Here is a 25,991-nt window from a genome sequence, read left to right on the forward strand (position 1 = left end):
AGGAAAATCACATGTCCCTTTTCTAGCAAATGCTATGAAAGATATATGCTGACATTGAGGTTAAAGGTCTTGTACCTGGAGGAAAGTGTTCTTTCCTTCTCCCAGGATGCTTTGTCAAGGGTGCCAGCCCTTTCCTACTTCAGTCATTTTCTGCACACACCACTTTTTTTGGTGTAGATTGTGTCATGTCAAGTGCTATATGAATGCTGCTTGTAGATCTGGGCAGGTAAACCCTCTTGTAGGCACGTTCCTCAAAGATTTGTTCCTCTTGGCATGTGCCTGACCTCGGGGCTGGTCCTTCAGTGCATCCCTCTTCCACCTCAGGCCACAGGAAGGTCCAGGTGTCCTGCTGGCAGACCTGGTGCCTTTTTTAGCTGTGCTTATCTACGTTACAGTTTATAGATCCAGCTGTCCCCAACTTTCCTTTTCTCTTTCACCTTCCTACCAGCAGCTTTGAGCTCCCTATGGCCATGAAGCACACCGCTGAGCCGCGGCGGTCCCGCCGCTCTCCTGCCCACAGCCGTTGGGACCGTTTTACTTCCAGAAGGAATTTTTAGTGCGGATGTGGCCTCTCCTCAGCAGCATTTCTCTCCCAACCTGTCACCTCCCGAGGCGAAGCCCCCTCTCCCTGAGTTTCCAAAAGGCTGCAAGGAGCATCCCCGGTTGCCCTTTACAAGGAGACGCTCTCTGTGGAAACTCCTATTAAATCCTCAGAGAACCTTCCCACTTCATACACCTGCGGACACCTCCCGCCCGCCCGCTGCTGCCCTTGCCCGGCCCCGGGCGGGTGGTCCGGGGGCGGTCCGGGGGCGGTCTGGGGGGCGGTCTGGGGGGCGGTCCGAGGGCGGTCCGAGGGCGGTCCGAGGGAGGCCTGGGGGCGGTCCGGGGGCGGTCCAGGGCTTTTGTGGAGGTAGTGGTGGTACCCGCCCTCTCCTGGGCGGCGGTGTCGGTGTCGGTGTAGTCGCCGGGCCTGGCCCGCGATGGAGGACGTGGGGTCAGCGGCGGCGCGGGTGGGCGCGGTGTGGCTTGGGCTGGTGCTCGCCCTCATCGTGCTGCCCTCGGTGCTGGGCATCTCGCTGGGCATCTCCGAGGCCTACATGTGGGTCCTGATGAAGACGCTGGAGGTAGGCGGGGGGCTCGTCCCTCCTTCACACGCCGGGGAGGGGTGTGTGTGTGTGTGTGTGTGTGTGTGTGTGTATGTATGTATGTATGTATGTATGTGTGTGTGTGTGTGTGTATGAGTATGCGTATGTATATGTATGTGTGTTTGTGTGTATGTATGTGTGTGTGTTTTTGTGTTTGTGTGTATGCATGTGTGTGTGTGTGAGTATATGTATGTGTATATGTGTGTGTGTGTGTATGTGTATATGTATGTGTGTGTCTGTGTGTTGGGGTGTCCTGACTCCCTGAGGGGCTCCAAAATGGCGGCCCCGCTGTCGGGGTGAGGCGAGGAGCACCCCGGGGCGGCCCGGCCTGTGTCTCTCTCTGTCGCTCGGCCCGGGCTCCTTCCCTCCGGGCGCGGCCCTCAGCCCCGTGCCGCCGGCGTGGATGTGCCTGGTCCTGCGGCAGAGCTGTCGGGCTCCGCTTCTCGGGTGCGGTCCCCACGGGCACTGCCTCGGCGCTGCCTCCATCCGCGCCCTGGGCGGTGGCGGTCCCCTCGGCCGGGACAGCGGGGCCCCGCGGGCAGGCGTGAGGGGACATTTCCCTCCCCGGAGGACCCGCCCAGGGCTGGGAAGTCTGTGAAAGCGTCGGTTCCCCCTAACGCGCCTTGGGGAGCAAGGGTTGTAGAGAGGAGGTGGGTTATGTCCTGACTGACATCGGCTGTGTCCGTTTTGCTGTCATAGTCCGCAGGCAGAAACCTAAATTTGTGTGGATGTAGGTGGTTGTGCAGGTTCTGGTGCCTCCTCCCTGAACCCGCGGGAGCACGAAATAACCCTTGGTACCTGAGGCTGTACCATGTCCTGGGCGAGGTTGTCTCTGCTTGGTGCCAGCTGTTCCCCACCTGAGAGAAGCAGTCAGGCTCCTGAAGGGTATAAATGTCCCTGTGCCTGAGCAGGAGTTCCCAGGAGTGCCAGGAGTGCTTATGCTCCCATCCGAGTCCAGTGTGTCCAGCATCTTTAGTCACTGTCTTCCCCCAGATTCTCTGGGAAAGGGAGTTTCCTGCACAGGAACTGCTGTCTGGATGGGACATATTTCATATGTGTATGAAAGTGCTCCCTCTGAACCTCATAATGGTGGTGAGGAAATGTGTTAACAGCTGGGTGAGATGATCTGGTTTAAATCTTTATTATGCTTCTTCCAAAGAGGAGGGAAATTCAACAAAACAGCTGTAAGGAGGAAAAGTAAAATGACACAAGGTACAGACTGCTTCAATGCAATGTAGGTCAATACATGACTGTGGAAAGTAGGTTTTGCCTGATTTAATCTTTTTCTATGTGGTTTACAGTTAAACCTTGTTCATGTGCTTTAATGACTTCAAGATCCTTGGTGTTTGGCTAACAAAAATCACCATCCACCTAGTAAAAATGTTAAATGTATCTTAAGTTAAAATGTTTTAAGGCTTTTGGTGAGAATGAACGTGCTTTAAGTACTTTCTGGGCCTGTGAATGGTGTGAGTGTAATTGTTAAGAGTAGAAGATGTCATTACTACTGAGAAAAAAAAATCTGTGGTTAGCAGAAGCTGAGGAGGTGAAGGTCACACTGGGCTGAGGGAGAAATCCAGATGGCCTAGTGAGATAGTCTTTTTTGTATGACTTGCCTTCACCTTTTATAAGCCACAATTCACATTCTTTATTCATATATTATTAATCATGACTTTTTAGTTTTGTCAAATATTGCAACATGAAGTGACTCCATGTCTTGGGCAGAAGTATGGAGAAGTAGCTGACAGCATATTGATATGGTGACTTGTAAGCTGTTTTGATGTCTAAGAGGGGAAATAATGACTTACCTTGGGATCTGCCATTACTTTTTCATTAAATACTTTCTGGAATTACATGCCATTATATTAAAATACATCAATACATAATTACAACATACATAAATATTTTATTAAATTATATATATTATATATATAATAGAAAAACAAATGAAAAATTTGGAACTGTTCTGAGAAGAAGAGTCTGGTAAACTGGACTTGTGGAGGAGAGTGAAGAAGCTCAGCCCACCTAGATAATCCACTTATTTTAAGCTGGCCTTGCTTTGCCTGTGGATTCTTTATGTTGTCAGAATACCTGCATGTGGAGAATCCCTGAAATAAAGTGTTTTCCTGTGAAATGTGTCATATTCCTTGACTCACAGGTTTGTCTTTGTCAGCAGCCTGACAGAGACAGGCTGATAGTCTGCTAGCCAGGCAGCATCTGCCAGAGCCCCTGAAGATATGTGTTGTTGCACCTGACTTTTCCCTGCCAAAAATCACGTTACCACTGGAAAGTGCTAACTAAATTTAGCTGCTAGCCTTTTGCAGTTGCTGGAGCGCCTGAAACTTCCTGGCTGTTGAACTGAGTATGGAGGCTTCCTCCTGAGCAGCCGTGGTCTGTTTTGTGGTTATGTTGAGGCACAAGGTGCTGCAAGCCTCTGATGGCTGAGACCTTTTTTAAGGACAGTGCTTACCTTCATAGCTTCCATAAACTTCCTCTTGTTTCCAGCCCTGGATCTTACAGGCAGTCTTCCTGTTTCTTTGAGCTCTTGGCCATCCAGCAGAATGGGCTCTCGAGCCTCTGGAGTTCTCTGTCATGATGGTGCCGTTCGTTGCCTTTGTTGCCTCTTTTATGGGCTAGGTTGTTGCAGGAGCTGTCAATGGTACCAGCTCTTCCTGTGCCCTAGATGAATTCCACGTTGCTCTCTAGTTTTGCCTGTTTATATCCCACATGTGGGTATAGAGGAAGGACACGATGACTTCTGCGGTTTGTTTGCTACACAGCATACATGGTCAGGTGAGGGTCCAAGTCTGTCAGACCTGAGCACCACAGTCCACAGACTAAGTGGATGGAGAGTTTGCTGTGGCACATCTACTGGCCTGCTGTCATGTCAGATGAAACAAGGCATATAAAAATAAGTCTATGGTGTTCAGTTGTGTAGGCTGTGGTATGGAGCAAGTTGGAGAGGATCATAAAATGTTAGGGGTTAGAAGGGACATCTAGAAATCATCTAGTCCAATGATCCTGGACTTGTGCTTTTATTTTTCCTGCCAGTAAAAATAAACCTGTTCCTGCTTGCTTCAGAAGGGCAGAAGCTTTTTCCCAGTGCTGCAAGTGTGGTCCAAGAAAGGGAGGGGAAAAACCTCCGTTTAGGAACAAAATGTTTTGTACTTTGACTGTCTGACGTTACTGACAAGGGAGATCAGTTGGTGCACGATAGGTTTTTCTCTATGCCTTAGCAGGGCTTGTTCTTCTAAGCAAAATGCAGCACATACAGACAGCAGTGTTGAGTATGTACTTATGTTGGATTGCTTTGTGGGTTGCATTTGACCCTTAGGTACTGCACTAGGAATGACAAGCTTTATGTGGAGTATATGGGTTTTTTTTTTTCCTATATGATTACATTTTGACCAGCTATGCTGCTACCAGAGGAATGCAGTATGCAAAATAACTTTCCCTCATCAAGTAGGTATTCCTTAAAATACACTAATTCACTTCTCAATTGCATTACCAAGCTAAGCGAACTTTTAGGAAACAGCCTGTGGCTTCTCTTTCAGTGTTAACAGTAGCATCTCTGGCACCATGGTAGCATGCTTTTTAAAAATACTGGATTACTGCCACAAAACCATCTCCAGCAGCTGTTCATTCCTTTGAGGGGCAAGTCTGGACTAGTCACCTGCCATGCTAGCACTCATGAAATCACTTGCCAGAGAAATCTTTTCCATTGCTGGGGCAGCCTCTTGGAAACATCACAGAGTGGTGGATTCTCCCACTTTGGAAAGTTTTAAGTCTCAGCTTGATGGGGTGCTGGGGCACCTCATCTAAACAATCATATTAGAAGGGTTGGACCGGATGATCCTTGAGGTCCCCCCTGACCTGACATTCTATTATTTCTCAATTTCTTTAAAAATGTCATCAGGTAGCTTCCAATTTTAAATTTAGTCTGTCTTTACCTATCTCATTTTTCCTCCTAGTCCATTGCCTCTTTTCTAAGCTCTGCTATGGACTGGGGTTGATCAGGCTTCTGTCTCTTTTGCCAGGCATTGGAGCAGTCCATCCTTTCAGAAAGTGATTTGTCTTTCATTAAGGCTCATAGAGTAGCCATCATCACAGAGCAATCAGTTTCTCTACTTCCATCAGTTTGTAGAAAATCTGGATGAGTAGTTTAGACTGCACACCTATGTATTTGGCAGTAACAGTGAGCCCCCCTGAGTGATAACTCTGACAAATTGCAGCTCACCTTGTTAAAAACTAATTCCAATATTTGTGTATTTTCTAGTCTTCTGGGGTTTTTTTGGGGGTGTGCCTAGCTTCCCAAGACAGTAGGGTTGACTTGTAATTTTACAGACTGTCTTGCTTTTTCTAGTGGGAAAACATTACTTGTGTTACATGTGAAATATTAAGAAATAAGCTAGGCTGAGGGAAGTGAAGTCAGTAGATCACCCTTGTGTTAAGAAACACCAGGGCTATAAACTAATGTCACAGTTTTGTATATTTTTGAGGTAATAGTTTGTTAATGGCTGCAAGCATTTTGAATGCATTCCATGCCCCTACCCCTTCACCTGATCTCTTGAGGCTCTTTGCTTGTGGAGCTTGCAGTTGGCAGAGAAAGCATTTCTTGGGTGGTTTGGTTTGCAGGTTGTGCTGTAATGCACAGCAGATGCTTGAAGTCGTGGGTGTTTTTTATGTCCTGTAACTGATCCATCTGGGTTTAATAGGCAGCCCCTTGGAACAGAAGGAGTTTGTAGTACCTTGTGCTGCCCTGCAGGGAACGTGCTTTTGCTAGGGCAAGGGTGTAACAGTGGTGGGTAGCTTTGGGGTAAAGCCAAAGGTACTTGTTTTGCAGATGACCATGGTTATGTGAATGGACCTAAGCTTGAGAATAATATACTTCTGGGGAAAAAAGGGACCTTTTAGTGCCTGTGGTCAAACTGTAGGTTGTGGCTGGGCAGGCTGGGCTGTCCCAAGGATGCCAGGTCATGGCTTCTTCCTATGAGGCACCATCATGATTGCACGTCGTGCAGGGAAGGGAAAAGGAGAATGTGTCAGCTAAAATAGGTGAATCATTGTGGGGTTGTGATAGTTTCCTCTAACTCACTGACCTCTGAAGCAAGCTTTTCTGACTCATGTTGTTGCAGAGTGTCAATGAAGGCCTCTGTGTAATAGGTATCCTTCAAGGACTGCTGGGTGGGGGAGAAATGGAGAGCTCTGAAGTGAGAGAGAAGCTCTGCAGGTTGCCTGCTCAGCTGTTAACAAGAAGCTGTCTTGGAGATGTGCCTGATGTGAATGATGTGCCTTTGTTTACAGGGCTTGGAATGACTTTTGGAGCAGTATTTTAGCAAATATGCTGCATAATCTTGAAGTAGATCCCTGGGCTATATTAATCTAGAACCCCAACCTGTGAAGGCCATTGTTTATGTTTTCCACAGCTGATTGAGGCTCCTTGGACATTAGTAAAGTTGGCAGAACTGGGGTTACCCTGTGCTGGGGTTGTATCACTAAAGCAGCAGCTTTCTGATCAGCAACTCTGACCTAAAACTGCTCTCAATTCCACAGCATGTGAACGCTGCGTTTTCTGATTCTGTTGATGAGCAAATGCTGTTAAAAAAATAGCAGCAGCTGTATTGAGAGCTTGCCTTAAAGAGACAAGTTTGAAGGTGGTGTAAAAGAAGCTGCTTGTCATTTCTGTTGCTTGGTCCCCTTGTTTTTTGTTTTTTTTTCATGTAAAGCTGAAGTCTTTGTTGTTCTTGCCTACCAGGAAGGAGTCGATACTTAATGTATCATGAAGCTGTAGGTGTATCACATGTACAACTCCTAAGCAGAAGAATTTGGAAAGCTGGTTGGAGGCAGTGCCAGGGATGTCCCATCAGAATGAGGAAAAGACAGAGTGGGCGGCCACGGAGGAGTTTTTGCTCTCGCTCAGCAAATGATTGCTCCTCTTGGTAGTGGTGTTTTCCACTCCTCACACAAAGCAATCCAGTAATTGGCATATGAGGTTTGCTGCATTAAACAATTTAGCATTGTGGACGAGGTGCTCTGAAATTTTTCTGTTGATATTGAGGTTTGGAGATCCTCCAAGGAGTGCTCATGTAAACGAGCATACAAACTTTTGCTCTGATAAGACAGGTGATCTAACTCCATTTGACTGCAGATTTCAGTCATCATCAGTAATTCTCTCCTTTTGGAATAGTCATCAAGCATTACTATTGGGCCAGAGGGGATGTAAAGGTGAAAGGCAAAGCTGCAAACAGGGGAAGTCCCTGAGGGGTTTTTAAACTGTGACTTGATTGATCCTAACAAAGTATCTCTAGAGATGCTTTAATGAAACAACACGTGAAGCTTGGATTTGGAGATAGTTGCCTACCTGGCAGCTATCTTATCCGGAGCTAAGATTTTTGATACCTGTCGTGGTTTAAGCCCAGCCAGTAACAAAAACCCACACGGCAGCTCATTCTCCTTTCCCTCCACTTTGAATGGCGAGGAGAAAACCCAACTAAAAATCTCGTGGGTCAACAGAAGGACTAGGATGGTTTCACTCATCAGTTATGATCCCCGGCAAAACAGAGTAAGGGGAAAAAAAAAAATAAATTCTTATTACTCAAATCAAAACATGGCAAAGAGAAAACAAGACCAGATCTTAAATACAACACCTCTCCCTTTTTCTGGGGCTCAAATTACTTTGTGCCGATATCTCTCTCTCCTCCCCCCCGGCAGCACAGGGAGACAGGGAGTGTGGTTTATGGTCTGTTTGTCACACATTGTTTCTGCCACTCCTTTCTCCTTGGGGAAAAGCATTCCTCACATTCTTCCCCCGTTCCAGCGTGGGGTCCCTCAGGAACTGCTCCAGCCCGGGCTGCCCACAGAGTCACGGCTGCTGCGGGATCAGTCACCTCCTCTGCCACGGGCTCCTCCAGGGATGCAGATCCACATCTGCTCCACTGTGATCCTTCATGGTCTGCCCCTCTATGGGCTGCAAGGGGACTGCTGCCCTCTCACCATGGGCTGCAGGGGAACCTCTGCTCAGGCACCTTCTCCCTTTCCTTCCTTACTGACCCTGGTATCTCTGCTCTGGTATTGCTCCCACCTCCCCCTCTCCTCTGCACTGAGATCTTGGAGCCGCTGGTTTCCAGTTCTTCACTGTTAATGGGGGAGGGGCATCCTTTGTAGCTGTTGGGACTCGGCAGAGACAGAGTAGCATAGCTGAATTTTTTGGAGCCAGGGGAGCTTTCAGCAGCTTCTCACAGGAGCCACCCCTGAGGACCCTCTCCCACTACCAAACCCTACAGAACATCTGTAATAAAGTACTGCATAGGTCTCTGTATGTGGGAATTGCTTAGTGATGCAGAAGTGAAACTGATCTTTTGGCAGTTTTGCATTGGCTGTTAACTTGCTGGCTTGGTGTGTGGTGGTGTGTTTTTTTTTTTTTTTTTGTTTTTTGGTGTCTTTTAATATATATATATATATTTAATTTATTTTTTTTAAGGTGGTGATAAATTAGAAGCCTTTCTGATGAGGATGTAGAGGGAAATCCTCTCAGAGGAGTTTGACATGTTTGCCTTGTCTTGTTGAAGTGTGATAGCCTCAGAGTGTGCCTTTTTTGTTTAAAGCATCCAAGCTACTTTGTGCTGAGCAGTTAGTGTACCAACATTTCAAAATCAGACTTGAGGTGCTGTTTGTGTAGTTTTTGTGATGATGATGCTTTCTAACGTTGCTTGTTTAGTGGGTAGCCCCAGCTGGAGAACTGTTGTTAATCTGCTCAGAAACCTGGTGTTTTATACTCATTACCCAAAACAGCTTCAGAAATCACTGATAAAGACTTTAATCTGGATCAGGGCACTCAGGATTGCCTGCTCAGCACCAGATTGGAAGCTGGGAGAAGCCCTTTAAATTTTTTTCAGTATTGCTGGTAAGTGATAAATCTAAAACACATTTAGAAAACTAAATGGAGGCTATGGCTTATGATTTTGTTTCATGCTGCTTGATCTCTAACACACAAACACATAATTTTTCCTCCTGTGGGACAGATCAGTTTACATTACAGCTCTTTGTAGCATAAAGCTGTTTTTTAGCTAAGGAAGCAGCTGAAGTGGCAATGGATGGTGCAGATCTCTAGCTAGCAGGAAGGAAGGGAAATTACTCACATTGTTGCATGTGATGTCTCTTTTGTTTTCCAACCTGGATATAAACAAGCTTTTCACTTGATCTAAGTTAAAATTTTGGCTTTGATAGTGCCTGTATTTCAGGTGCCTGAAAACAAATGGAAGGATTAAATCAAGTAAAGTTAAGTAAAAATGTCTTGCTGCCTGGCTGCTGGAACATGCATAGTTTTTGGAAATATGATGGATTGAGGGAAGAGCAGTTCTAACATCTGGTACTTAAAACTGGCTTGCTGCAGCATCTAGTAGATGTGGGCCCTTAGGAATGCCCAAAGGCTTCAGCTCAAGAGAGGATCAGGAAGAGGAATCGTCTCATTCTTGCTGGCTTTGTGAAGCATGCTTAAATACCCTGGGAGATCTGGCACCAAAAGTAAAACTGTCTCAACTATTGACTTATGAAGCACAGGCCAGCTGTCCCCTGGAATGATCTGTGCAACCTTTGTACAAGATGCCACACTGGTGTCAAGCTTGTATGGCTTCTGTCTCCTGGTAGAGGGGTGTGGGTAGAGGGCAAAGGAAACTCTCCTCTCCAGTCTTCCCCTTTGTCCCTGTCCCCTCCATCCCCTGTGGGGAATACTGTTGTTTTCTGGAGTCAGGTGAACCTGTGGGCCAAAGGTCAGACTACTTTGAAAACAGGAATGTACTTTTCTGAACAGGGTAGATAAACTTGGGTTACATGACCCTGCAATATCTGTCTGCTTTGGGAAGAGTCCACTTCTTTGTTTGCATAGCCAAATGTCAGAAGATACTGCAGTATTTGCAAGCTTTTCAGTGTTACAAGGGCACGTCTCAATAGCCTGTGCTCTGCTGGCTTATGCTGAGGCTCATCCTTTGTGACAGGAGCATTGTCTGGCTGTAACTGCAGGATTTATATAGCAAGAGCATTATGAAGGGAGTGGTGCATCCTCTTTCTGAGCACCAAACAGAAACTGTTCCTCCAGGTTTTGCAGAGCAAAAGGTGGCTGCACTTGGTTTTGATTATCTGTTTGAGAGGATTTGGAGGATGAAATGTTACTTTTTCAGTGAATGCATATGACTGAGTAATATTAACCAAGTATGTTCTTACTCTTATATGTAATAGAAGTGACTTCTATGTAATAAGTGACTTACCTGCTTGCAGAGATTTTGATTCATTGAATATAAGTGGTTCATGTCTGGTCAGAGAATGATTGTCTCAATGTATTTGCTGATCTGTCTGTACTCCCAAATTAATTTCATAGAAGAAATGTAGAAATTGATATATTGTGAATAGTTTTTTTTTTTTTTCCTTGAACAGTGCTTTGTTTTGGTATTTTCCAGAACTTCTATGACCATAGCACTCTTAAGGACAATATGTAGCCAGAAAGTACTGCAAAATCAGCTCCTGGAGCAGCTGTTGTCTTAGCAGAACTGAGAAAAGAAGTGAATATATTGGCAGGGTACATTGTGATTCAGCAAGAGCTGCTATAGCGAGTAGTCCAGGCTCTTCCTGGGAGGTTGTGTGGCCAAGATAATGCCAGGAGTCAAGATACTGGCCCTTCAAAAGAAAACTGGATCCCCAAATGCCCCACAGCTCCGTGGGAGGGGAGAAGTGGAAACTGCATGGTTCAGCATGTGATCTTCCAGGGCAGACCAGCAAGGTCCACCTGTATGCTGTGAAAACAAAATATGCCTTTGGTTCTGCTTAAGTTATTAAGATTTGAACAGGATAATGTCCTGATCTTTTGATATGAACTCATGTCTGCCAGGTCACCTGTCTTGGAAGCACACGTTGTAACAGGATTCCTAGAAACAGGATTGATTAAGCCTTGTGGGGGAGGAGTTAATGTTCATAATGAGGAACCACAGAGTCAGTCCTCTTTGCCTGAGCATTTCATCCTTTTGTGAAGCTGCCATGTAGGGAAGGGGGGGGATCCAGGCCAGGAGGGCTACTCTGTCATCACAGGCAGGCTTTAGAATGGCAAAGAGATTGCAATTGTTAACCCAGTATAATTAGGAGGTAGAAGGGCTATTTAAAAGCACTGTGTGGAACTGAATCAGCTGAAGGTCAAGAAATCATTTTGGCCCAAGAACAGGTTAAACTGGCTTCAGCCCCATCAGGGCTAGAAATGAGGAGAAGTCATCATGCCTGTGTAGTCCTGCTTGCAGGATTTTGTAGGGAGCAGAGCCTCTGGGCACTTTTGACACTGGTTTGAGAGCAGAGCTTACTTTATCACCTATCCCAATCTCATTCTCCCAGCCCACCACTAGAAAAAAGGTTAACCTCAGTGACCTGGCAGCCCTTCCCTAGGGCAGCAGAAGGGGGTCTCTGCAGCTATACAGTATGGCTTGTGATTTGGCAGTGATTGTACACCGTAGCCGTCCTGTTTTCAGCTTCTCAAAACTCTAAAATGCTAAAAAAAAGGAGTGGCTGCAGAGTCAAGGGAAATTTCAGTTTTGCTCAGCTTTAAAAACATTTGGGTGCAGTCCTCATGACTGTGACTGAACTTAGATTGAGACTTCACATGTCTGCAAATGTTTTGGTTTTCAGCCAGTTAGCTGTGTCCAGGCTTCACTTTGACCTACCCCAGTTTGGACTTCATTTGCGTCACTGTGGTGAAACTGCTCTGGAAGGTGATGTGTCTGTTGGCTCTGTGGATGTGTGCTGTATGCTCAAGGGCTGTTGTCTTAGCTTGGCTGCTGGAGCTTCCCCTGGGGCCATGTCTAGGTGACTGGTGTACAAGTGGCAAGGCTGATGATGGATGCCTGTCAGGCTCTTGGGGGCTATGTGCCAGAACTGGAACTGAAACATCTGTGAAGCATCGAGTCAGCTCTCCAAATACTGGCAAGCAGAGCTGAAGTACTGACTAGCACTAAGTGATTATTTTTCTTTTAAATTCTTATTAAATACACCGAGGCAGGGTTTCTGATGATTACCTGTCTTTTATTAATTGTTGCTTTTTTATGGCACTTTTCTCATAACTGAATACTACATTTATGAAATTAATGTTCTCTTTCTTTTCAACAGTGGGCCACTATACGGATAGAAAAAGGTGTCAAAAAGCCACAGCCACAGATGCTAAAGAGTCCTGCTGCTAATGGTGAGACCTTGGGGTAAAGTCAAATGGACAAGAACTGGTGTTCTAAAGCAGAAAACAGAGTTGTTTTCAAATGGGGAAGTCAGTGGTGTGCACAGCAGAACGGGAGAAGAGATGGGGTGGTTACAAGCTAACGGTTACATCTAATTATTTCACAATGCTCCTGGCACAAGAACTGTTCCTGTAGATAGAAATGCTTCTATGGGCTTGTACTGAATGGTTGAAAAATCAAGGGATGAGGAAATAAAATAACTAACAAAACAAGGTAGAACTTAAGGTGGAGACTATCCTCAACTGAGGGAAATTTTCAAGTTAAGAGCTTTAAATCTGTCTTCAGGCCACTGCTTGCAAGACTGCTGGCCAGCAGTGTTGGTCCTAGCAGCATCAGAATACACTTAATAATCTCTGAGGAGATCTAAATTTTTAGTGGACAGCATTTTCCTTTCCTGAGCTCAGTGCTTTTTCTATTGTAGGGGCTGTTATGCTTGTTTCTTTTTCTCAGTCTGCTGCCGTTCACATTTTGGCCCCTGGAGTTACCTCAGTGTTTGCCAGATGAACTTCATACACTCATTATCTGTAGAAAGACAGCAGAAGAATTGCTTCATGTTTCTTCCTTTAGCCTAATTTTGAAATTAGGTGGTTTGCTATGTCTTAACCCATAGTGTACATGTGTAGTTGTAGGCTTTACTAGGTTAGAGTTGGCTGTAAGACCCAGGAGTTTTAAGTGGGGTGAAAGCAGTCTGAGTTTGCCCAGGGAACAAGAAGGATGAACAGGGCCTTGCAGCCAGTGCTTAGGTGTCTCCTGGTTCCTGACTACCTTGGTATTGAGCATTTGACAGCTCTGTCAGCACTTGCTGTGTGCTCCTTTGTTAGACAGCACAGCAGGAAACAGGACTAGCTTGCCAGCTGGACAAGGCAATTGTTACCTGATGCTACCTACAAATTAGCTCCTGTGAGCAGGATAGTAGTGGGGACTGAATGGCTGGAATGGTTGTCTGGGTTTCATCTCCAGAACAGTTTCCTCATCAATACTGTGAAACACTGGTGTTGGGCTGTCTGCAGGGCAGGCATAAAATGGGTTCTGATGGCAGCTGATCTAACTGCCAGCACCTGTAATAACACTCTGGAGGTACTGCACAGCAGCTTTTAAAGCAGATTAAAAATTGTCTCATTTAAGTGCTGACTTCCAAGTGGCTGAGAAAAAGTGTGCCCATATCCATCACCAGTGTCCTGAAAGTTGTTTTGATTTTTTTGGGGGTGCAGGGAAATGCTAAGTGAGTGATCCCTCCATATTATGTCAGTGGCTTGCAGTGTTTCATGGTTATCAGTGAAGCAGCAAGATATCCTTTTTCTTCCTGTAAGGGTGATAGTGTCCCATCATGTCACAGGTCTGTGGGAGGTCAAGAAAGGCAACTTTGCTGCTTCAGTTTTAGCTGCACAGTAGGAGCTCTTCTCTTGCTGGATATCCTATCATTCTGGCATGTAGCTTTTTCTTCTCTAGAAAAGAAAGGTAAAGGGAGAGAGGATTTGGCTAGTAGGTTATTTTCCATGGCTTATCTTTCCATAAAAATGCAAGTCCCCTGTATGTGTGACTGAGGGGTGTATAGTGCTAATCTGTGCTGTAGTTTATAACCTGGACTGCTCTGCATTCTGCTGTCTGGAGCAGTAGTGACAGTAAAAATGGCCTGATGTAATTCATACAGACCCTTGCATGCAGGCTGTCTTCAAGTCTTGTGGATATACCATTGCAAGGTGGTCTGAGGTACACTTTTAAATGTCCTCCTTGTACTTGAAATGAAAATAAAAGCCTTTCCCTGCTGTAGGTGGTTCTTGCTGTGGTGACCTGGAGCCTGACTGTTCCTTACTTAACAAGGGAGCAGGGGAGATGTGGAGCTTGCAGTCCCAAGCTGTGCTCTGTATATTGCTCTTGAGAGCTTTTTAAGGATAAGAATAACTGATTTGTGACCAGGAGCCTGGGTTCCTGTATGTGGAGGAATGTAGTTGAAGGTCAGGGCAGGTGTAGGTCTAACAGTGCAGTATATAAGTTGGCATCCCCTGAACACAAGCAAGTGGAGAAGCCCAGTTGCATTACACAATATTTACTGAGGGAGGAGACGTTGTCCTGCAATTATGAATTAAGAGCAGCAGATCAGAACAGGCTAAAGGTGAGTGTCTGTGTCTGTACATATGTGCACGTTGTCCTGAAAGGGAATGTGGCACCTGTTCCATCTTCCCTTACTATTCAGTCCTCTCTTGAAGTTGGGTCAGGATAGGAGGAAGCATTGCAGATGCATGTGCAAGGGCAAGGTTTTCTGTTCCCTGGCAGAGTAAAAATGGTCCTCCCCAAAGAGCTTAAAATCCAGTGTCTCTCAGTATGAAAGGCAAGCAAGAGCATGCCTGGGGAGGTACCACTCTTTTCTGTGGTACCAAACCCAATGTATTTGGTATTTGTAGGAGAATTACCTGCTGTCACCTCACAGACCCTCTGTCCTAGAGGGCAGTGTGTTTATGTGCTGGGCCCAGTGGTAGCTCTTAGCTGAGCAGATACTTGGAGGCTGGATGTGTTTCACTGCAGCTGAATAACCAGTTTTCTGTCAGTGTGGGTGTTGGTTGTGTTGAAAGACAGTACTCTTCAATTTGGTGGCTGTAAAAACCACAACTGCTGTTGAGTCAGGATTTTGAAAGCAACATCCACCAAAAGAGAAACTTATTTAAGTAATGTGTCTGTAAGTAGGTAGTGTCAAATTTGAGTCCAGTATGAGAGTATGGGAGCTTGAAGCTGTGGCTCTTGTGCTGTGGCACTAAGTAAGGCAGTAGCTCAGGCTTTTCTTGGTTGAGAGTGATGTTTGCTCTGCATAATGCTGCTTTTAGCTGTCTTTTGGCAAACTCATGTCTGCCCATGGCCAAGGGGTTACAGGCCATTAAATGTGACTTCTGATCACCAGAAGGCCACGTACATCCCCTGAGCAGCGTGTGTTTTAATTAATTCATAATACCTTTAGGTGTTGTTGAGATCTCGGCTGGGAGCAGCTTGTCCCAGAGCTGCAAGGCAGCTTGCACATGGGAGTGTTGTGTGACAGTGCCAGCTTGGGTTGGTGAGGCCAGGCATTACAGCTGTGTGACTTGTCTGTGCCAGCAGTGAGCTAAACTTGGCTTCAGCCAAGAAGCAGGAGCCAGGGGAGCCGGTCTGCTTGGCTGATGCTGAATGAGGGATGGATAAGGAAGAAGCTTTCCCAGTTCTGGGATCTTGAAAGAAGAGTGGAGCTTGTATGATGGGTGCTGGAGAGTTCCCCTGGCCAGTTTGTTGGCTGTGACCTGTCTCCCACCCCAGCAGCATGGAACAGACAGGCTGGGTTGTACAGTTCTGGATGTTTCACAGCACAGAGGTTTAAGAGACAAATGGAACCAGAAACTAGAGGTCTGGTTTGGGCTTAAAATCAGACACAGGTGTAGTCCATCCTGCTAAATTTTTGATGTCATGCATGTTTGTATAATTGAGATGGTGAAGGCCATGTGGGTGTTTGAGTGTGCCATTTTAAGGATTTGTATTTATTTAGAGACTAGTGACCTAGACAACGTACCCAGATGGTCTGCTTCTGGAATTGCAAGTTGTGACTGCCAAGTTCAGAGCTGAAGGTGCTAAGTGGGTTTTGTTGTGTGTTGTTTCATCTCTCTTGTGTGTTCTTTAGTGTTGATCTCAGTGATTTGTGGGACTTGCATCTAGGAGCTTCTTGTGTTATCCCATATGTATGCTACAGTGAAATACAAAGATTTTCCATGTCACTTGTAATATAATGTCATGTGTGATTTGCCCAGCAAATATATTCAGGAAGTTTTACTGCTGGCAAGACTCCCTCGGGCTGCAATTTCCACATTGTGGGATATGTATTTGTGGGAAAGTGTCTGGTAGCTTGGAACAGTTGGGTGCTTCTTCCTTTCCCATTTTGGTTTAATCTCTATGTGGAAGCACAGAGATTATGCAATGTGTCAGAGGCTGTTTGATAGAGTGGCAACCTGAACTTTGACCTCTGTAATCCTAGTTGAGTGTCACAGGGGATCATTGTTGTGGTTAAATGTTATTCTAGATTTCTTCAGTCATCAGTTTCTGGAGCCAGATGTGCTTACCAGAAAGCGACTACTTGATTTTTATATTTAGTTTACACAATTTGCCTTTGAAAACTCTAGTGAGAAATGGATGCTTATCAGACTATGAATATAAAAAGTGAAAAAGGGGGAGGAGAAGGAATACTTGCTATTTGTCCTGCAATTCTGAACCCTCCAGGTTCCTTTTCTATTGCCAGGCATTGTGGCCAGAGTTCAACTGAAATGCAGCTGTTAGTGCTGGACCAAATGATATCAAGGCACCTTCTAGACAACTTTTTTTTTTACTTTGTGGTTTTTAGAGGGTTTTTCTTTGTTTGATTTAAACTAAAATAAAAAATAGCGTGGTCCTATCCTTGCTTGTAGAAAAGATTTATGCTGGAGGGAAGGAAGGGAGGGAAGTACATTTTGTTCAAGTCTGGTCCATCCACAGGTGTTGGGTAGGTGGTGTGGTCTGGGGCTCTGACTGGTAGCAGTAGAGCAGGATGGATGTGGAATGCCAGCATGTCTGACAAGAGAAGTGCCTACAAAACAGGGAGGCCTGCATGGACGAGACTGAATGCTCTTAAACACATACAGAGTACTAGGAGAAGGGAATGGAAAGGCCAGGATCTCACTTGGTTTCCTTTGGGAGCTTAAGATAGTCTTGGATAAAGCTGCTGGGTTGAGAACTTGTCAGATGCTGGGAAAGGGTTTGTCTTCTAGCTTCATGTTCGGTAGGCAACAAATCTGATTATATATAATGTCCAAGGTGTTTATGTGAGGAAGGGGAGCTAGAACTGGCCTGCTGAAGTTTATGCTGTGTCCAGCTACTCATCTGATGAGGGATCTGGGTCTCTTCAGCTTGGAGAGGAGGAGAGTGAGGGGTGACCTCATTAATGTCTATAAATATGCAAAGGGTGCCAGGAGGATGGAGCCAGGCTCTTCTCAGGGATGTCCAATGACAGGACAAGGGGCAATGGGTACAAGATGGAGCATGGGAGGTTCCACAAACATAAGGAAAAGCTTTTTCACTGTGAGGGTGACAGAGCCCTGGCACAGACTGCCCAGGGAGGTTGTGGAGTCTCCTTCTCTGGAGACATTCAAAACTCACCTGGACATGTTCCTGTGTGACCTGATGTAGGTGACCCTGCTCTGGCAGGGGGGTTGGACTGGATGATCTTCTGAAGTCCCTTCCAACCTGTAACTTTCTGTGATTCTGTGATCTTGCTATTGTGAGAGGAGCTCTGACAGTAAATTTGCCTCCTCGAGGGATGTAGAGAATGTTACTGTGTAAAATTATTTCCTCATATGTTTTTCCTTTCCTTCCCAAGGTATCATTGAAAGAGATGAAACGCCTATGGAGAAAGAAATTGCTCGTCTGCATGAAGTGGACTTTGAATTCTCAGACATTTTCTACTTCTGCAGAAAAGGATTTGAGGCCATTGTGGAGGATGAAGTCACCCAAAGGTTTTCCTCTGAAGAGCTGGTCTCTTGGAACCTCCTCACAAGGACTAATGTCAACTTCCACTACATCAGCCTGAGGCTGACTGTTGTGTGGGTTGTTGGTGTTATTGTGAGGTACTGCTTCCTGCTACCCCTACGGTAAGCTTGTGGGTAAGCCCTGAGTGACTTGCTCAGTGTAGGAACACATAAGTGTGTGTTTTCTTGGAAAATGTTCTCATCTTTTTTAACCCATAAGCAGTGTTAGCAGGCAGAGAAGATGAACCCACTTGAACTCTGCTTTGAATGGTTAGGAAGCCGATTGGCATGCTTTTATCTTGCCATTTACGGGAGTAAATTAGGGTAAATTATTAGAGTAAATCAGAGAGTAGATGAGGGCTACTGTTAATCTTGTCTGTGAATACTTCCCTCAGTCGTGTGGGGGCAACCTCAGTATGAACTGGGCCAGCTCTCAGACTCCCTGACACTGTATAACATGGGTATATCTGAATCTGCTGCTTTTGCTAGACCATGATTTTGAGCAATACATCAGGGAATTATGTTAGAGAACTGGATATGTCAAGTGCCTGAGGAATAATTGATTTCCTGCAATCCCTGTCTCTTCTGAATGGGGAAAGTGATATTAAATAGAGCAAAACTGCTTATTTTGATTTAACATCTATTTTGTCTGTAGCTTTACCCTTGCTGCTATTGGCATTACCTCAATGATTGTGGGGACAACAATGGTAGGACAGCTACCAAACAGCAGGTAAGTACTGTGTGATGGGTGAGCTGCATCATAGCAAACAATTCAGGATTAGGACTGGGAAGATTTTACAAGTCATAGATAACTGATAGTCTGCTCCACTCACACACTTGTGGTGGCTTTCCTTTTAGTGACATTTTGAACTTGGGCCTGAGGTTGGCTTCTTGCCGTGCTTGGCACTAAGGTTGGTGATTTCTGATGGGCTCCTCTTGCTGTCATGAGAGACCCAAAGGGAGCATTGTAAGGGAGGTAACTGCTGAGATTAAAAAAAATACCCATTGAGGAGATGACAGCTTGCATAGGTAAGTGAGACCAAGGACATGAGTGTGACATGTCTTGGCTGAGCTGCTCTAGCCAAGTGTGTGTTAGAGCTAGGAATATCCCTCTGCTCCAGAGTACCAGGAAAATTTCAGCCCTGAGTTGTGTAGAGTAGGCTGGAGAATATTGCATGTGTGTCTAGCTGCTTTCCAGGGTGCTCCAGGTGTCTCTTTTCTTTCAGTTTGAAGAACTATCTGAGTGAACTGGTCCACCTCACCTGCTCCCGCATCCTTGTCAGAGCTTTGTCTGGTACTATCCATTACCATAACAAGTGAGTGGGCTGGTGGTAGGAGAGCAAAAGCCTGAGTGTACTTGCATGTGTGTGAGGATCCCATTGGAAAGGGGCCAGCTCTTTCCTGACCTGCAGGTTGATGTCACATTAGATGCTGACTCACCTGACAGCTTTATGGAACTGTTTGTGTTCAATATGTTGTGTAGTGCTCTAGCAGTCTAACAAAAAAATTAATGTAATTGCAGGGAAAACAAGCCCCAGAAAGGAGGAATTTGTGTTGCCAACCACACATCACCAATAGATGCGATTATTTTGACTAACGATGGATGCTATGCAATGGTATGAGAAGATCCCAGCAGAGAGAGAGAGACTAGCAAAAGGGAAAGACTGTGGGCTGTTGGCTGTGGAATTCAGTACTTACCTTTCACAGCAGAGATGTTGAGCACTGGACAGCGTGGAAAAGTAGAAATTATATTAAAATTGATCTGCAAGTTACATGCCAGTGAAGTTGTCTTGGCAGTGTCAATGCTAGGCTCTTCATCTGGTGAAACAGGATCATAGACTTGTTTTGGTTGGAAGAGACCTTTAAGATCATCAGGTCCAACTGTTAGCCTAACACACTGCCAAGTCCACCACTAAACCCTATCCCCAAGCACCACATCTGCATTTCTTTTTAATGCCTCCAAAGATGGTGACTCAGTCACCTTGCTGGGCAGCCTGCTCCAGTATCTGACAACCCTTTCAGTAAAGAAATTGTCCCTAATATCCAATTTAAACTTACCCTGGTGCAACTTGAGGCCATTTTGTTTTGTTCTATTGCTTGTTACTTTGGAGACCAACTCCCCACCTCACTACAGCCTCCTTTCAAGTGGCTGTAGAGAGCAATAAAGTCTGTCCTCAGCCTCTTTTTCTCCAGACTAAACAATCACAGTTCCCTCAGCTGCTCCTCATAAGACTTGTTCTCTAGACCCTTCACCAGTTTTGTTACCCTTCTTTGGAGTACCTGAGATATGCTTCCATGGATTCATCTATATCCTTTCATGTGAATGCATTTTAATGTTTTGTGGGCACTACCCAATCCTAGTTTGCAGCCACCAGCGTGCTTGGGTTGTTTTTTATTTTGAAGGGGATGCAGAAGAGGAAGTTTGTCTTTTCAGGTGTCTCATATGCTAATGTACCTTTCTGTGGCTTGCAGGTTGGGCAGGTTCATGGTGGACTAATGGGAGTTATTCAGAGAGCCACTGTCAAGGCTTGTCCTCACGTCTGGTTTGAACGCTCGGAAATCAAAGACCGCCATCTAGTGACAAAAAGGTGACAGTCAAAGACCCAGATGAAGAATTAAAGTTTTGGAGAGACAGAAGCCCAAGAAGCTGATGAGGTGGCAACAGGAAATGGGGATCCTTGGGATCTCGAGAGGGCAAAATGCCTGCTTGCAAAAACATCTTGTTTTACCAGGAGCCATATCTAGTTGTTTTATTCCAAATTATAACAGTTGCTAATAAATGCTAATGACAGGGCTACAGGGTACTTAGAATTCCACATTAATTTAGGCTGGAAGGATGCATATTGGTAATTGTATTTAGGAGTGGAAGCAACCAGCACAGTTGTGGCTGAACAGCAGTTCTTGGAGTGAGTTGGAGAGGTGGTTTGCAGCAAAGTCGAACATTCAGCAGGCCCCAAAATATGCTGCTTTGTGTGGGCTTTGGGCACAGTAGACTGCAGTCAGACTGTCAGGTTCTGAGGTCAACAAGGAAGGCTTGAAAAGTTTATAGAGGGTGAAATGTTTCAGACCAAAAGTTCTAGTAAGGTCTGCATTGCAGTATGCTGTCACAGCACATCTCATTTGGGTAGCCATCAGCTAAGTTATATTTAATGAACCCAGATGCTTCAAATTCTTCCTGTTGAAGAGCAGTACTGAAAACATGGGCTCTCTTTCCATGGCATGAACTGTCTTGACCTCACTTAAAGTTGTGGGCCAGTAGAAATGATAAGCAGTGCTTGTTTGGGTGAGTGGCAGAAATGTCTAGTTATAAAACTGAGCTGCTTACATGTAGCAAGACACCTCTCTTAGGGCACGCTCCAAGGTCCACCCGGGTGTTCCAGCAGAAACTCATGAATAGTGTTCTGAGTCTATTGCCCTCAGGGCTGACCAGCCTGGATCAGTGCTACTGCTCCAAAAGTGGCTACAGCCTCCTCCCTGGCTTCCTCAGGTGTGAGCTTTATTGGCCCCCCCAGTCCTGCTCATGGGCAGTAGGGGCCCGCCCTAATCAGGCACAGGTGGGCTTAACACAAGCTCATGCCCACTACCTGGCAATTAGTGGCACCTGATTGCCTCATTTCACTACACTTAAAAGGTAATTGTCTTCAGAATATCACCAAAGGTGATATGAACATGTACACGGTAGTACAGTGATAGAAGTTCTTCCTAATTTTTAAAGAAATTTTAGGTCAATTTTGACAAGTTAACTTCTTCACCACCTTATTGGCCTCTGTGCAGCAGGACAGCTTTGACAATTCAACAAGATGTTATTCAGGTAGTGGGAGCTGTAGGCATTTAGGACCCCTCTTTTTAAGTTAGCAGTTCAGTAAGCAGAGCCTGAACTGACCACTGCACAAGGCATCTTTGCCTTAGGAGGCCATTTCTTGCAGGTTGAGTTGATCAGCATTAGTTGGATTGACTTAATGGCATAGCTTTGTTGGCTTCCCATTAATAAAACCAAGCAAAGGAAAGAAAGCAAGATGATGCCTTAGCATAATGCACAAGAGGCCTAAGGGATGTCTTTCAAAAAGCTTCAGGGTTGTCAGAAACAGCAAAACAAGTACGAATTAATGTCTGCTAAAGGGCTTTGGTTTCAAATAATCTGTCATATAGAAAGATGTTTTTAATGCACCTGCCTGAGGAAAGACCAGTGGAAAGGAGTGAGTTTTTTTAAGCTGTTCTTCTGCTTTTGCAGGCTCAGGGAACATGTGGCAGATAAAAGCAAGCTCCCAATCTTAATTTTTCCAGAAGGTAAGATGCTGAATTACTCCTTATTTCCTCTCAGTGTTGATGTCATCTGTGTTCTCTTGTCATGGACTTGTCGTGCTCAGTTGAGTATCTTCACCTCTGGCTTAGATTTTATTAGGCCACTGCTATTTTTCATCTTTAATACCAGATTACACAAAGACAATTCAATACTGTCTGTGTCTGTTGTGTCTCCTGGCAGAAGCTGTAGGCAGAAGAATAGGAAAACTCTTTCTTTAGCCATGTGAATATCAATTCCCTGTCCTACAGATCTAACCTCAGCCTTGTGCTTTTTGTCTCGCACAGGTTCTGGCTTCAGCTGGGGGGGTCAGTCTCACAAGGCAATGAAAGCAAGCAGGGGAGAGAGACTCATAAAGGGCCCACGTTTGCTTCTCTGAGTGCTAGACCTGTATTTTGATGTAGTGTTGATACTGAAATGTAGCAGACTGTGAAGTAATGACTTCAGGTTCTCTTCTGTACAGGCACCTGCATAAACAATACATCTGTGATGATGTTCAAGAAGGGGAGCTTTGAAATAGGAGGGACAATCTATCCAGTTGCAATCAAAGTAAGTGGAAATAGCTGGCTGCTGAATTTCAAACTTTTAGCTCTGATTTTGTTGGGGAGGGTAGGAAGCTGTCTCAGTACAGCTGCTAATTAAAGCACAGTACTTGGCAACTGGCTACAAGCTGTATATTACTCCCAAGAGTCTAAGTGGCTGAAATTAGAAAGTGAAGTCCATAAGCCTCTGGAGCCTGGCTGACAGGACCTGGTGGGGTCAGCTGCTCCTTCCAGAAAGCTGGAAGGGAGAGAGAGTCAGCTAGTCCTTCCCACTGCTGAAGGGAAGCTCACATCAGTGCAGCTCACAGCAGCCTTGGCTATTGAGGTGAATGGGTGACACATGCTACTGGTTCTGTCACCATAAGAAGCACTAATTAGTGCAGGCTAATTTTTCCCCCTCAGAATTTTCATTTTAAGCAAATATGTCAGTTGTGAATTTCTTTTAATGCTGGCATGTGAAAGAAAGCATCCACTTCAGATTTGAGACAGGCCGTGTTCTGTTTTGGTCCCTGGGGAAATGGTTTTATTTTTTTTTAATTTTTTTTTCCCTTTGTGATCCCTTGCAGTATGATCCTCAGTTTGGAGATGCATTCTGGAACAGCAGCAAATACAACATTGTGAGCTATTTGCTGCGAATAATGACCAGCTGGGCCATTGTCTGCAATGTCTGGTACCTGCCACCCATGGTTAGGAAGGTAATCTGGCATCTTGGTTGACTGATCACTATTTAAGAACCCAACCCTGCCTGCAAATGCTTCCTTCTACTCTTTTTTCCCAAAGTCTCACCCCATGCCTCCAAATCAGGGTTTCATACTAGACTTTTGTTAGTGTTGAGTTAGTGTGGTTGGACTTGGCTTTTCCTGATGCACCTTGGCAGCATCATCAGCACATCAAATATGCAAAGGACAGCAGTAAATATAGTGCTATTCATGGTAGCAACTCTCAATATTCCATCCATCTGGAGAAAAATTTTCCTCTAATTTGAATCTTTGGGGAAAAAAAAGAGCTATAGTATCATAATGCTGGTACATGAGGTTGTGTTGGCATGACAAGGGCTGGATTGTTTGGCACTGAGCTGATTTGTTGAGACAGCAGATAAAAAGTGTTATGCAAGTCTGTTTCAATTCACTTCTCTCTGCTTTAACTATGTTGAATTTATGACCCTTGAAGGAAGATGAAGATGCTGTTCAGTTTGCCAACAGAGTGAGGTCAGCCATTGCTCGCCAAGGAGGACTGACTGAACTTCCCTGGTGAGTGATGCCATCCTTGTTAGACTTCATTGACTATCTGCTATCTTGATTGGAAGGTGCTTCATCCCTTAGCTTCTTGACAGATAATATTTGATATAACTTTTATTTCACTCAGAAGAAAACATGTACCTGTAAAGTAAAAGTAAGAGATGCCTGAAGTCTGTGGAGCATGTAGCTCTCATGCTACATGAGGTTCACCTAAAGACTTTATGCTTTTGAAGAGGGCCCCTTCAAAGCTGTTTCTTATGCTGAGGCTCAATTACATGCTGAGATTAAAGAGTGGAAGTGAAGTTATTTGGCAAAACTGAACAACAAAAAGCAAAACACAGGGCTTGAGGCTTTCTGCTCTGACTTGCTCATGTCCCAGTGCTTGAAGTAGCAGCATAGTGCTGACATTTCATAGGACTGTGTGAAACAAAATTAAAAGCAAGATTCTGATGGAAGAGAACAGGCAATTGGATTCACCAGCTAGCCCTCTGAATGATGTAAAACAAGAGGCAACAATGGTGTTGCACAAGCTTGCCTATCTCTGCAGTCTCAGGGAATAGCATCTTAGATTAGCAATGATTTCTGTGGTAGGTACAGCCTGTTACCCGCATGAGGAGGCTGATTCAACAAGCTAAACTCAAAATTTGGACTGCATAAGCATTATGGCTTAAGGTAAACATTTTAATAAACATGCTTAAACCTGGATGTTGTTAGAAGTTCTGAAAAAAGCTTTATTAATCTTTTAGTTGAGGACTCAAACCTGACCAATGTAGGTAATATAACAGTTTGATATCAATAGTGGTAATGATCGTGACCAGTTATTTTTCTCCCTTGCTGTGTTCCAGGGATGGGGGTCTGAAACGAGCAAAAGTCAAGGATACTTTCAAAGAGGAACAGCAGAAGAACTACAGCAAGATGCTAGTGAGAAATGGATCAATAATAAGCATGTCTACAGGAACAGAGTCAGACTGAATGGTCACTCTTGAAAATTAACTTTGCACAACCAGCCTTAGCAGGAGTAATTTTTTTAAATGAAAAACAAAACAAAAAACCCAACACAAGCCTACAAAAACTGGAGCAACAAAAAACTATCATCACGTATATGCGTATTCTCTGTATGGCTGAGTCAAAGCCTGTGTCTGTATTTTTCTCTCCTTTTTTCACTCTTCTCACTCCCTTGTTCCTCCCCATCTTCATGTGATGATGCACTGCTGCTCCTGGTATTCTTGAGCCAAATGTGTGGAGAGTTAAAAGCAAAAGGAAAAAAGCACCATGTTTTTTTCTGAGTTTGTAAGAGTGAAGGGAAGGACACTGAACAGATGGTGTCAGGATGCTGACTGTGAAGATACCTCTTGTTCATGGTACTTTGAAGCTTTAAACATAACAAAATTCTGTCTTTTTTTCCTGTTCCTCCCAGGAGTGTAGTTGTAGATGACTTAAATAACATGTTTTCGAATGTTGTCAGAACTGTAAGCTTGACTCTTGCTTAGCTTGCACCTGGATGTGCAAGGGTGGGGAGGGATGTAAGGGCTGCAGACTAAAGGATGGGAAAGGAGCTGCCCTGCCAAAAGCACAGTTCACACAGACCATGAGGAATGTGGTAGCCTTACAACATGGTATTACCTTTATTGAGAGCTGCTACCTGAGGGAAGATAAGGGGCAAGTCCTCAATCTCCCTGTCCACTGCTACTGTCGAGATTGCTTTCTTGAGATCTGGAGCTGTAAAGATACAGTAAGCAGCTGGGATAATGTAGGCTGTGACAGATGAGCTTTTATGAAGTTGGTTTTCAAGATTACCCTTCTGGAAAAATGCTGCTAAAGGTTTAAAGATCTTGAGAGCCACTCCAGAAACACATTTTGTGTTGATCTGGGCTAGCAATAGCTGTCACAATTATAAACATAGGACTCATAAGTCACCTGTGGTACAAGACGTGGCACGTTCAAATCTGCAATATATTGCTGTCTGAATGTAAAGAGAAATAAATTCTATATTTCTAA

At 44.8% G+C, this 25,991-nt stretch overlaps 1 protein-coding gene across 3 annotated transcripts; it reads left to right on the top strand.

Moving 5' to 3' along the window:
* The first annotated feature begins 889 nt into the window (after nucleotides 1–889).
* Nucleotides 890–25,991, top strand: LOC139800503 (glycerol-3-phosphate acyltransferase 3). Of its 3 annotated transcripts, none has more exons than XM_071753655.1 (12): nucleotides 890–1,124; nucleotides 12,282–12,354; nucleotides 17,766–18,036; nucleotides 18,569–18,643; nucleotides 19,140–19,229; nucleotides 19,436–19,529; nucleotides 20,386–20,501; nucleotides 22,145–22,200; nucleotides 22,677–22,762; nucleotides 23,322–23,450; nucleotides 23,926–24,005; nucleotides 24,839–25,991. In XM_071753655.1, exons 1-12 carry the CDS (start codon nucleotides 981–983, stop codon nucleotides 24,963–24,965), a joined length of 1,341 nt encoding a protein of 446 aa, XP_071609756.1. In that variant the 5' UTR covers nucleotides 890–980; the 3' UTR covers nucleotides 24,966–25,991. The 3 variants fall into 3 exon arrangements, with proteins under 3 accessions (XP_071609756.1, XP_071609757.1, XP_071609758.1); XM_071753656.1 differs by lacking the exon at nucleotides 890–1,124 and adding an exon at nucleotides 11,909–12,130; XM_071753657.1 differs by lacking the exon at nucleotides 890–1,124 and adding an exon at nucleotides 12,092–12,113.

Source organism: Heliangelus exortis, chromosome 10, assembly GCF_036169615.1.
Source record: "Heliangelus exortis chromosome 10, bHelExo1.hap1, whole genome shotgun sequence".
Lineage (NCBI taxonomy): Eukaryota > Metazoa > Chordata > Aves > Apodiformes > Trochilidae > Heliangelus > Heliangelus exortis.

Coding starts and splice junctions, on each gene's coding strand:
- LOC139800503 (XM_071753655.1), top strand. CDS start 981: ATGGAGGACGTGGGGTCAGCGGCGGCGCGGGTGGGCGCGGTGTGGCTT. Junction 19,530..20,385: donor ACGATGGATGCTATGCAATG/GTATGAGAAGAT, acceptor TGTGGCTTGCAG/GTTGGGCAGGTTCATGGTGG. Junction 24,006..24,838: donor GGACTGACTGAACTTCCCTG/GTGAGTGATGCC, acceptor GCTGTGTTCCAG/GGATGGGGGTCTGAAACGAG.